General features: G+C 29.0%; 1 protein-coding gene across 1 annotated transcript in view; it reads right to left on the reverse strand.

Annotated features, from left to right (window-relative positions):
- The window catches only part of LOC107447872 (uncharacterized), a 47,555-nt gene extending 36,960 nt beyond the window's left edge, over positions 1–10,595 (reverse strand). Inside the window, exon 1 of the mRNA XM_016062907.4 lies at positions 9,292–10,595. Coding sequence (XP_015918393.1) covers positions 9,292–10,462 — 1,171 coding nt within the window. The 5' untranslated portion in view covers positions 10,463–10,595. The remainder of the gene's footprint in view (positions 1–9,291) is intronic.
- Between the last annotated feature and the right edge of the window lie 2,318 nt (positions 10,596–12,913).

Genomic DNA, 12,913 nt, shown 5'->3' on the forward strand with positions numbered 1-12,913 from the left:
CAGCATTTCTTAATTTTAATTTTCCATGTTTAGCAAATTAAGAATAAATTCACAACATACGTGTCACAAGTCATTAAATTCTGACATTTTGAAAAGAATTACTGAGTCCGAGTGAATTTAATTATTCAAATAAAGAGTAAGACAAAGGAAAGAACTTGATAGCGTTTTCCAAGAAATAGGAGTAAGGATTAAATTCTCATGTCTCTCAGCTCATTGCGAAAATTTTATTCTAATTTAAATTCCAGGAAAGAAACTTCCTACTAAACAAAAAAAAAAAATTTAGAATTTTAAATGATTTAGAACTTGATGGCTTACTACAATGGAATTAACTTAAAACTTTGAAGTTAAGATATTATAAGAAAATTTGATACCCTAAAATTCTTGCGCCTCACAAGTGTGCAACGGTAGACGGTAAAGAAGGTCCCCGTAAAAAAGGGTCCGGGAAAGGTACCGGTAAAAAGAATCCTTGGGAAAAAAGTCCGGTAAAAAAAGGTATCTGCAAAAAAAAAAAGGTACTGGTAAAAAGGTATCTCAACGGGGAGGGGGTGACTTCTATGGACCATTTTTACCGAGACTTTTTTTTTTTTCTCGACAGCACACATGGCTCTCAAGATTTCTTTGAAATATTTCGACTCTATTCATAGAAACCAAATAAATAGAACAATTTCATGTTAAGAACTAATTCTCAAGTGTAAGCAAAGGTGAAATTATATCGTCAGTATATTTTAATAAAAAAATTAAAGAAGAAAAAAACCACAATTTGATTATTAAATTTATACATACTAAAAACAAATTAATTAAATTGTGTTAATATTTTATAAGAAGATAAACAGGTAGAATCAATCCTAAGTTATCCTAAGAAATTTGGTAAATACTATATTTTACAGGTAAAATTTAGGCTTTTACCAAAAAGGTTTGGTAACTCCCACGTTTTACAGCAAAGCCTTGGTGAAAGCTAGGTTTTACCAGAAAAACAACTTAATTCCAGCTTAATTCGTTTTTCTATTTTAATCATGAGTTAAAAATTCGAAATGTTTCTGTAAACTTTGACGATTTTTAAATTCTAATTGTGATAGAACGATGTAAAAACTTACAACAAAAACAGTTATAACTATTAAAAAGTTTTGCTCTTTTAAAAACATTTGAAATTTGGTTATGAGTACAATTAATTCCTTTTAAATTAAATAATTTGATTTTAGATATTAACTGCGTAGGTGCATATGAAAAGAATTAAAAAAACTATTATACGTAGGCGAAAAATCAAAATAATTGAAGAGAAGAAAAAAAAATTTAATAACCATTCGAAAAAATATAGTAATAATATAAATTTTTTTCTTATATAAGGTCAAAAGTTAAGTACTTATTAAATAAGAAAAGAAAAAAAGTTTTTTTTTTTTTTAACAAGATTGCCTTAAAATTAATATAATCCGCAATTCTTAAGTGTGTTAAATAATAAAAAAGAAAAACAATCCCGACAAATATTTATATCTATTTGAAATTTTTCTTTCTAACAAAAAACTAAAATAAACACCGAATAAAAATTATTCTTCTAATTCATAGCGAAAAAAAAAGTAATAATTTATTCAAAATCCATCTTATTAATTAATCAAATACATTTATTCAGTTCAAATCATTACGATCGTTTAAAATTAATGGAAACTATTTAAAACGGTCGTTAAATATGAAATAAAAAATATCATTAACGCAACTTTTGATTAAACTGAAACAATTTTACAAAATCTCATTATTTGTAAGCATCATAGACCCAGATAAATTAGAAAATAATTTTCAATGTGAAAAATCACTTATCATTAACCAAGGACATGTTTCGAACAAATCAAAAAAGATAATTAAATTTTTTTTTAAAAATTTCAAAATTTTTATTTTGAGCGTAGTTTAAAATGCACGATTAAGAAAAAGACCATATCAATTTTTTCCCATGCGCTTTTTTCAGCTATGTCCAATTAACTATAAACAACTAGCATTTTGAGCTCTGTCCACTTTTACAAACGCGCATCGCGTATTTTAGCCATATCTGTTTTGTTTTTTCTAACGCAAATTTCGACCTATGTCCATATTATTATTTTTTTTCTTTCAAATACGCATTTGATATCGTTTAAATATTAAATAATACCTTAAGGGGGGTGAGATTTTATGATTCGCATATTTTAACTTGTAAGGGGAGAGGGGTGTGAAGTACTTTTGTAAAATCCGTAAAAAACATAGGTTGGCGACGAAAATTTAACGCATGGTCATTTCCGGTCGAAGCGAAATGAAGCGTTCCTTCGTTGGGAAAAAAGCTGACGAAAAAATAACATACGCCTATGGGAAAAGCAACTCAAGCATTGAGCTTTGAGAATTTCTCATACACTTAAATATTCTTACTTATAATTAGAAATGTTATTCTTTATTTTTCATTATAAAAATAACTACAAACAGGGGTCTGTTTAGAAGAAATTAGGGTCCGTTAACGGACCCTTCACAAAATATCTTTTCATAAAAACGGACCCTTCACAAAATATTTTAACTTAAAAACGGACCCTTCACAAAATGATTTTTCTGTTAATTGGACCCTTCTCAAATTTGTTTATCTTCATTATTGTTTTGTTAATCGAATAAACCCTTCCCAGGGCAGAAAACACGAAAGATGGATGTAAACGAATGAAGTTTTGTCTTCCGCAGACGATTCTTCCATTATTCGTCCGAAATGAATATTCTGCGTTCAGCAGTATAGGCTAAATACCAAATATTTGTATGTTGCATCTCTAATTTAGAAGCAGCAATTGTTGTTTATTTTTTAAAATTTAATTTTTTTAATTATAATTTTACAGTGTTGAGCATAATCTTGTATGTCTTTACAATTTAAAAACTCCTTGAAAAAGTTTTTTTTTGCAATAACGGACCCTATTTGCACAAATTCATAAAAGCGGACCCTGGTTGAAAGAATGTGAGTAATTTTTTCACAATTTCACGAAAAACGGACCTTTCACAAAATGTCTGGACAGACCCCTGACAAATTACTGACCATCACATTCATCAAAAAAGTAATAGCCACTAGTTTCCTATAACTAGCGTACTCCTTTTTAAAAAAAAAAGAGGAAAAAAAAATTATTATTTTAATACAAAATTAAAAGATAAATAAATCAATTTAATTGATTAAATATCAGTCACGCCGGTTTAGCATAAGATTATAATTTCAAAAAAAAATTTTCGGCCATGAAATAGTTTCAATGCATAATATACATTTTGCAAATACAATTAGCAATTTCTTAAAAACTAGCAAATTAAAATAGAAAAAATTAAGCGAAAACATATTATAGTTGATAATAAGTAAAATTATATTAAAGTTAATCATTAAAATTAATGATCGAATGTGTACAAACAAATAAATTAAATACTAATTGGCAATAATCATTTTGGATGGAATTTTCGCTGGATATGGGTGCTTACAAATAAAGTGTTGGAGTCATTCAAATAAAGATAGGTGTAAAAACATTACTTAATTAAATGGTTAAAAAACATACAGTTGAAGATAAAGATATCTAATTCATTTCCTCTACCAGATAAAGAAAGTATTCGAAAATCAAAAAGAGTTAGTAAATTTAAACATGCAGTTCGTAACAAACCAATATAAAATTAATTTTAATAAATCCAGAATAAAAGAGTAGCTAGTTTTTTAAAACCATTAAATTTTAATTACGCTTATTTTGATATCTTTAAAAACTCTTTACAACTGAAAAAATAATTTAAACCCTATTGAAAATAAATAATCAATTTGAATTGTGTTTAGATAAAAATTAAAATGCTCCCAGTGAAGTGATAAATGAATAAAAATATTAATAAACATACACTCATTCCTTTTTAATCAAAGTTCATTAATGTTACCCATACTAATTTCCTTTGAATTTAAATACTTAAAATTGTAACGTAAGTTGTAATTAACATAGAAATTATAATATTTAAAACTTAACTAATAATTATAAATTTTGATTCACATCGAGGATACTAAAAAAATTATCTACTAAATGAATACAAAATAAATTTAATTAAAAATTTTAAATTTTTGGAAAAAAAAATGTGCCCTAAAATGAAGCAAGAGCATCGTAATCGATGGTTAGGACAAAATGATGAGTAATCATTTTCTTCAATCTATGTGTATCAATTTTAGGTTTATTGTAATTACTTTGTATTCCTTAAAATTGTAAAGAAAAATAAAAACATTTTCGACATTTAACAAACATTAATGCACTTGCAGCAAAAGTCGTGATTACAACATCCGCACATTTAATCTTTCGAAGAAAAAAAGTATCCTTTGTCCTTTTTGTGCCGACAAGCTAGAACAAGTTTCTCTAAAATATTTTGCCAGCGAAAATCTTGAATGAACACGAGGGGGAAAAAAATAAATAACCAAATTTTATAGTTCAAGGGTCCTCCCATTCCGTACTGCGAATCGTGAAGCTTTCTACCTGTATTTGGCCCCCACAGCTAACATCGCCCACTTCGAATTCCTATTTTTTCCCATGGATTCCATTTCGCGCCCAAACCACCCTCCAATTTTTTTTTTTAATCCCTGGGGCAATTTTTGGCGCGAAACTGTTGCTCACAAAAGGAATAAGAAGAGGTGAATTTTTGGCGCGAAAGTTCGTTTTTAACTTTTATTCTTTGATGTGACCTTTTTATGTCCTGAGAATAGCAACAACAGCTTGGTTGTGTGTGTGACCAGATCTGTTCTCGAGCAAACAGGAAATCGTTTTTGTCAAATTTGTACAAATGCATAGAAATTATTTTCATAGAGCTGAGTATGTTTGAAAATTTTACTAAGGTGATATGAAATTGCTATATAAATTAAATCGCTACTGGTGGCAGTACTGTTATTATAAGATATATGTTCCTTTTTAGCACTGTTATAAGAAAACAATTAAATTTTTACAAAGAATGCAAAATCGATATATACCGCAATATGTAAGGTAATATATATTACATGCCCAAATTGGTCCAAGTTTTACAGTGTCTCCTTTTTGCTCGGTTTAAAATGGATACAAGACAGTTTGAAACTTAGAAATAAGCATTACAATAGAGAGAAGAGAACTGTCTTCCTCAAAGGGTTATAAAGTAAACGAACAAAAACTTGCCTATTTTTGTGCGTCTTATTTAGTACATTTTGATTTTTACGTTTATCGTTGAAATCGAAAATAACGGACACGAATATTCAAAGTTTATCATTCACAATTTTAATTCAAAAAAGAACAATTTATCTTCTTTTTTTACCAGCTTTTATCGGAGTAGTAATCATTTCCACTACAACACATGGCTCTAGCAGATCGAAGTTTTTAACTTCCTAAACATAAATACTTTTCATACTTTCTACTAATTTTTAAAGTGAAAACACTAACATAATTTATGGCTTTTATTTTTAATTTAATTCTTGCTAAGAGCAAATTGATTCTTTATTTAAAGCTACACAAATGATTTACTATAGAAAATAATATCTATTGTCTGCTGCAAAAAACAGTAATACTACACAAGATTTTTTTTTTTACATTGATCGTCTGCTATGAATAATTATCAAAGCAAACGATCCTCTTAAAAGGATTGTATTTCCGGAAATCTCTGGGGCAATGAATTCAGAATAGATGCTACTACATTCTTCATATTTAAATCGTTCTTTTTGGCAGACAAAGAAAAATCACTAAGACAACAAGTCCAGTCTTTCATTCCATTTCCTGTAAAGGAAGCGGAGTGGAGAAGCTTTCAACCTTAATTTGATATTCATACAGTCACTTCTTCGACTGGGATAATGATTCTTTTTATACATATATATATATCTCAAGGCGACCATCAAGTAAGTGGGCGTAAGGCCAAAAACTAAATGAGAAGAGTTGAGATGTGCAGCGGCGGGGAAGGAGTTCAAAAACTGCCCGTTTCATCATAAGCGTTGGAACGATATGAATCTTCTATAAAACGCTTTATCACCCCCCTCACACCCCTTGCCAGGACTCTGCCAGCAATTTAATGGTTAATAAGAAACCCTCTCACGTCCACGCAGCAATTGGGATAATTATTGTTGTCTTCCTTTTTTAGTGTAATGAGAAAGTCAGTTCCGTTCTTTTAGTTGCGAAAGTTGAGAGTATTTATAACGAATTAAAATCAAAAATAGTAGTTCCATATCTTACTAAAATGTATTTTACTAAATCTGAAAGTTGGGAGTATTTATAACGAGTTTGGCACCAAAAATAAAAGTTCTATATCTAAATAAAATGTAAGTAATCTAATAAATTTTACTAAGTTACATATATAATAATTAAAAAGCGGTTCGTATCGAGATTTTTATTAAATATCGAATTTGAATTACCTGAATGATAATTGAAAAGCATAAGCTAGAAGGATCTAAATTAATACTTGTAATTGAAATAACACATCTCAGTGTATTTGAAACTAAAATTTAGAAAAGCATGTAACACGTTATAATGTTTGCAGTAAAATATAAGTAGTTTAAAAAGCATAAGACAGTTTTTTTACGCAAGTATTAAATTTGATATATTAACTAATTTTATCTAATTCATCTAAAAAAAAGAATAAAACCAATTAATTGTTAAGAAAATTAAAACAATAAGAAATATTAACTTAATTTTTTGTGAAATGGTCTGAGTTTAAAAAAAAAAAATTATTTTCTTCACCTTTGCTTTATTTAAAATTAGCCAATCAAAAGTACAAAGTACTATGTTTAAGTTTATATATATATATTTAAAAAAAAAAAAGATATTTAAAATTTTATGCTACCTAGTTCTTACAATTATGCATATAAATACTTTTAAATTCTATTAAAAATACAAAAATTGATAGAACATAAAAAAAAGAGACATTTTGTTATCTACAAATAATTATATAAAAATATGTATTAAATAGTAAGTAAACTATAGACTTCACTATCTTTTTTAAATATTTTCTTCACTTTAGTGCACACTGCACATTAATGTTGTTTAGAACTATTTATGAATCATTAAATTTAAATTTGTCGTTAAAAACATTCTTTGAATTGACAAAGCATACAACTAAGCCAATAAATGCTTCACTTGTTTTAGTAACCAAAAGATAACACACAATCTAAGAAAAAATTTTCTTATTTTTTATACAACTAAACTTTCTGTACTACAACTAAAGGAATTTCATTCTACACTAATATTGCATAATCGAATAATCCATCATTATTCTTATTTACATGAATTAACCTTTAATTGTAATGTGATTTAATAATATGATAGATTGCATCAACTTCAAGGCTAGTGTAGTACTTCAAAAAGCTGACAGTTCCTATTTATAGGAGGAATTCTATAAACAAAAGGTGAAGGTTATTTCACTTCACTTCTTTTAACAACTGAGTTCATTTTGCTCATTAATTAAAGGGTCAGATCGTTTTCTGGTAACAAAAGAAAAGAGCTTCATTACAGGTTTCGAAGCCTATTATTATTTCCCTGGGTTTCGAACCTAATCGTAATTCAACCCGAATGTTCCACCCGGACGGAGGTTAAATTAAAGTAGTTAGAACAAAATCAGCTGTCGACGGTGTAGAAGGGATATCCTGCATATGGCGCATGCAAGGGGCGTGACGGGCATGACACGCGGCGCGCGCGACGCATGCGTGCCAGGTGACCGGGGCAGATGTAACCCTTATTTTACATCTGCACACCTATACCTTCCTTTGATTAACCATGCAAAGGGGGGGAAAGAAGACGGGGTTATAATATGCAGATGAAGTGTCTACATTTTAGAGAGGAAGTGTATCAACTTACTAAGGAAATGCAATGTATGCATGAAATTATTGATTTTCTATTTATTTTTGATGATCGCACATCAATCGTTACAATCTACATTGTTTTATTATTTAACACAAATCCCAAAAATATTGACACTGAAAAATAATTAAAATAAATTTAAATGTAAAATGTAAGAAAGTAAAAAAAAAAAAAAAAATCGCATATAACAGTATACGTAAATGTGAATAATAATCTTAAAAATATCAACATTTATTCACTATTCTGTTAATTATAAATTTGAAGTATAGTAAAATTTAAAATAAAATAAATAAATAAAAAAGCTACGTTGCAAATTTCAAGTTGTAATTTATGTAATAGCTTTAATGTAGAAGAAATAAAATGTATAAAATGTAGAAGAAATACATAATAAATTTTTTTTTCTTCTTTTTGAATTTAAGTAAATAAAAAAAAGTGGTATAATAAAACTTGACATATTTAAATTTCAAAAACTTAAACATGATTATTAAAGCACCTTAGCAGTGAATAATTGAAATAAAATAATTCTTTTTCTATGAAAAACAAAATAGTTTCTTCTTTTTTTTAAAAAAAAATTGATTGAGCATGCAAAACAAAAATACTAAGAGTTGGTGTTTTCTTTCTTTTTTGTGATTCTTATAGTAAACTAAGAATACGGGCTGAAAATTCTTATGAATAAATTAAATAAATATCAATAACAAAATAACTTAGTTGACTTAAGGATTTGTGAAAAAAATTAAACCATACAATAGAAGAATATCTTCACAAAATATAAATGGGAAAGTTCTATTATTAATTAGAAATCCAACCTTTATTAAATAATAATTCCCATCCACAAATTCCTACACAAAAACTATAAAAATATTTCAAACCCATAACCTACCAAAATCAGTAATTAAATCTCACTTTTAAGACCATTTAACTAAAATGATAAGTAAATAACATTTCATCTACGTTTGAAATCATTAATTTAATATATTGTGATCACGGGTAATGTGAACTTTCATCGTTATATGATATAAATCACAAACATACAAAATTTATTAAAATATTTGTGTGCAAAGTCACTTCATGCCCCCATGTATAAGATACGCCAGCGCCACCCTTACTATGTCGTAACATAGTGTTTACTTTTCACTTTCAAGAAGTAAAAAATCATCTTTTTGGATTTAAATAATAAAGTTAGCACTTTTCTTTAATAAAATGCAATCCATTTATACCAATAATGTCCGTTTGTTTTTCAAAAGAATAGTAAACAACTTTTTTCGAAGAATAGTAATAAATAAAAGTCAACGGCCTAAAAATTAAAATTTTTACAGAACAAGGAAGGATCTAAAATGTAGACTGCATACCCTTAAATATATATGTATTTAAGAAACTAAATTATTGTGCACGAAGTTCAGGAATTGATATGACTCATCATTTTTGCAGAGGCGTCAAGATCTGTCACTATCAGAAGATAAAAACCAATAACTATTAAAAATTTAAAATATGAACTTACCAATGAGGAGAAGTGCAACAGTAAGATGTTCTCTTCCAGTAGCTTTGACTACACCTACAATTGTTCCAACAACAGAGCACATAAGTCCTAAACAAGCAATCACCACAACAAGCCATCGAATAGCCACACTATGTGTCGCCAGAAGACCACAGCATTGCTTCCTAGCTTGTCGACGTGGTGTAACCAAATCTGGCAGTGGACACTGTGTCAACACATTCTGTGACGGTGAAGTCACAGTACTAGGTCTCCAACAATTATTGTTGGTTTGTTGAGAGTTAGACCAAGTCAGGCTGTTGCTGGGGTTTTGGGTACTACTGCTAGGGGTATCTGTGGTGGTTTGTCTCCCGATGTGGGCGTTTCTGGTTACCCAAGGACTAGTGGAACTGCTGATGGTCGATGTATGTTCTCTCTTCCACTGTTGTGGTGTGGCTATGTTTGAGGAATCTAACCGTTGCTGTTGAGTCCTTAGAGCCTCATGCTGTCTACTGTTTATGGTAGCTGATGAGGACATCGGAGAATGTGATAATCCATCTTGATGGGTTCTAGCACAGATGATACCTTGAGTAGAACTACGAGATACAGCCTGCGTTTGATGCTGATGATGAATATCATACGAACTGTTAGATGGTACACGCGAATCATATACTCCACCAACAGGCACAGAACGTGTTCGGGCATGTTGTATACTAAGGTTCGTTTGCGTATGATGAGTGACATCAGGTAAGCGACCTAAGCTTGACTCAGCACGACGAGTCACATCGGGGGGATGGTTTTCCAAAATACCCCTAATTCTCCATGTATCGCCAGCAGACCGAGTAGAATGGGTATCACTGGAATATCGCATTGAACCCACATTACTAGCAGAATTTAAATGTCCGGTCGGGACATTGACCAACGGCCGGACATTTTGATAGTGGTGAACAGAAGCTGGAGATGTGTATGAACGATTAGATCTCCTGCACAAGTCCGGGTATCCGTTGGAGTTATTCCTCGATTCGGGGATGTTGTTGTTACTACCGAATTCGAACTGTTGTTGGGGTCGAGTCGAATTTTCCCAGATTTGACGAGATATGTGACTAGGATCCACTCTACACCTGGGGCATGTGACGTGACTTCGTGGTCGATTGCGAATTTCGACAGGAATACTGAGAGAGCGGTTAAACTCCGCCATCTTTATAGTAACAAACTGAGAAGAATCGATCGTTAAGCATCACCAAGGAGCACTTCCGCAATCCTCACCCTCTAATATGCAACTCGCGTCTGCGTAAATAGTTTTGGCTGCAGAGAGTTGACGGTTGTGTTTTCTTCCTTCCATTACGGGTGAGGGAGAGGGGGATCCAAGCTAGATTTATACTACTGCCATCTGTTGAGGAATTATAAAGATAGCAAATCGTGTTTGCAGAGAAAAAAAAGTATACTTTCCTGGTACGGAAAATAAAAATTAAATTTTGAAGTTGTTTCTATTCATTTATTGAAAAAAAATTCGTCATTATACATTTTTTTTTATTTCATTGAAATTTAAAAATGCAAATAATTATTTTTTGAAGTATTTATTTATTTGTCATAATTATTTTCATATATTTATGTTGTCTATATATTTACTTACGCATTTTATTTATTTACTGAATTATTTATTTCATTTAATTTATTTGTTTATTTAAGAATTGTCTTAATTTACTTACTTATTTATTTCAATCAGAAATATTATTCTATAAACCTAAAAAATTGTCCAATGCTTTTTAATTTATTTGTATTTACCAACGGTTTCTTACACTGAGTACCGCTTTCATAATTCTTAAAATTAAATCAGCAAAACTATTGAAATGAATTATTTTAATTAACTTTATTTAATAATTTCTTTCTAAAAAATAATATAATTAATTTGTTTGTTAACTTTTATAGTACATTTATTTCATAATTTATTTTATTAGTTTATTTACTTATTTAATGCACGTAAGAAATCGTATCTATTGTAAACGATAAATAATTTATACATTGTAAAACGGCACTTTACACTAAATACCACTTAAATACTTCTTAAAATTAAATAGTAAGAGCCAAATATAAAAAGTGTATTTAATTACTTTTATTTAAACTATTCAAATATTTATATATTTTATTATTATATATTTTATAGGTTTATATCCTTAATTATTTGAAGCAATAATATTCTTCTATGCAATATAAAAAAGTTGGACTTTACAACATTATTTATTGATGATACTTTAAATAAAGTATTATTTTCACTCTTCCCAAAATTAAATAGCCGTAGCAAAATTATTTTTTTATTTTATTTGTTTTTGCTTTTATTTCATCAGTACCACAAGTAATAAAACGTTATTCATTATTTATTTATTTCATTTGTAGAAAAGCAAGTAATTTATTTCTATCAAAAATATCCTTTTGTAAAATCTTAAAAATTTGGACATAGCGACTAAGCTGCGCTTTATTTAAGTGCATTTACGGAAATATAAAAGAGTAAAAGAAAGTAATAAAGTATAAAAGAAAGGAATAACTTACCAAAAGTGGTATTTTAAATTATATACGTACCACTTTCATATACTAAATTAAATATTGCAGCAAATATTATTTAATTATGAATATTCATTTTTTTAATAAAATAATATTTGTATGTAATAATAAAATATAGAACCAAGACAGTCGTCTTTAGTGTAATAATAGAACAATTCAAGAATTTGTAATTGGACTTGAAATGGAGAAATTTTTTTCAGCATATTCTGGTGTATAAGTCGACTTTTCAAACCCCAAAATCTTACGAAAATCAGGGGTCGACTTATACGGCGGGAATAAAGTGAAACATTTGTTTTTATTATTATTTAAGAACGAATTACTTAAATTACGTTCAGAAAAAGAAAAAAGAGTCAGAAAAGTTAAAATAACTTATTTTAGAATTTTCCAAAAAATATAAAGCTGCGAAAACTTAAAAACATACCATAAAGTTATAAATAATTGCTCCAAAGCATCACCTGCATCGGATTCGCTAACGTTAGCAGTATCGTCATTACGGATGCTGCCTTGCAATGGATTCTATTTCATTCTCCTAAGGTGAGTCTCACAAATGAATCGTCTTTACTTCCATTCAAAGAATTCCAAATTCCACATTTTTTAAAAAGAAAGATATTGCAATTACATATTAATGTACAATTTGTCACGTGTCTAGTATAATTTGACGCTTGACGATGATAGGAAGAGCCCGGATATTTCTTACTTTCGTAAGTTTTATTTTCTTATCATTAAGGCCCGGATTTTGATGACATTTACATTTTTTTGGATTTTTGGACATTTTTTGTCCTTTAGAGCATTTTTTTAGATTTATAGGGCATTTTTCTTTAAATTTTGAGGCGTATTTTGCATTTTAAAGCACTTTTTTGAATTTTTGATAATTTTTTCTAATTTTTATTATTTTCTATAATTTTTTATTATTACACTGGCTTCCAAACAATGAAGAAAATCTCTAGGATATTAACAGGTGAAGCAACATCTTTTCAAATTGAGGAAGAATTGTCAGTAAGTGTGACCGTCCTTTTCAAGTACGCACCAATAACATCAGTAGACGTTGAAAGAAGCTTCTCTTAGTATAAAAAGAATAGAGTATAAAGAC

The sequence above is a fragment of the Parasteatoda tepidariorum genome, chromosome 2 (genome assembly GCF_043381705.1).
Source record: "Parasteatoda tepidariorum isolate YZ-2023 chromosome 2, CAS_Ptep_4.0, whole genome shotgun sequence".
In the NCBI taxonomy this organism is placed as follows: domain Eukaryota; kingdom Metazoa; phylum Arthropoda; class Arachnida; order Araneae; family Theridiidae; genus Parasteatoda; species Parasteatoda tepidariorum.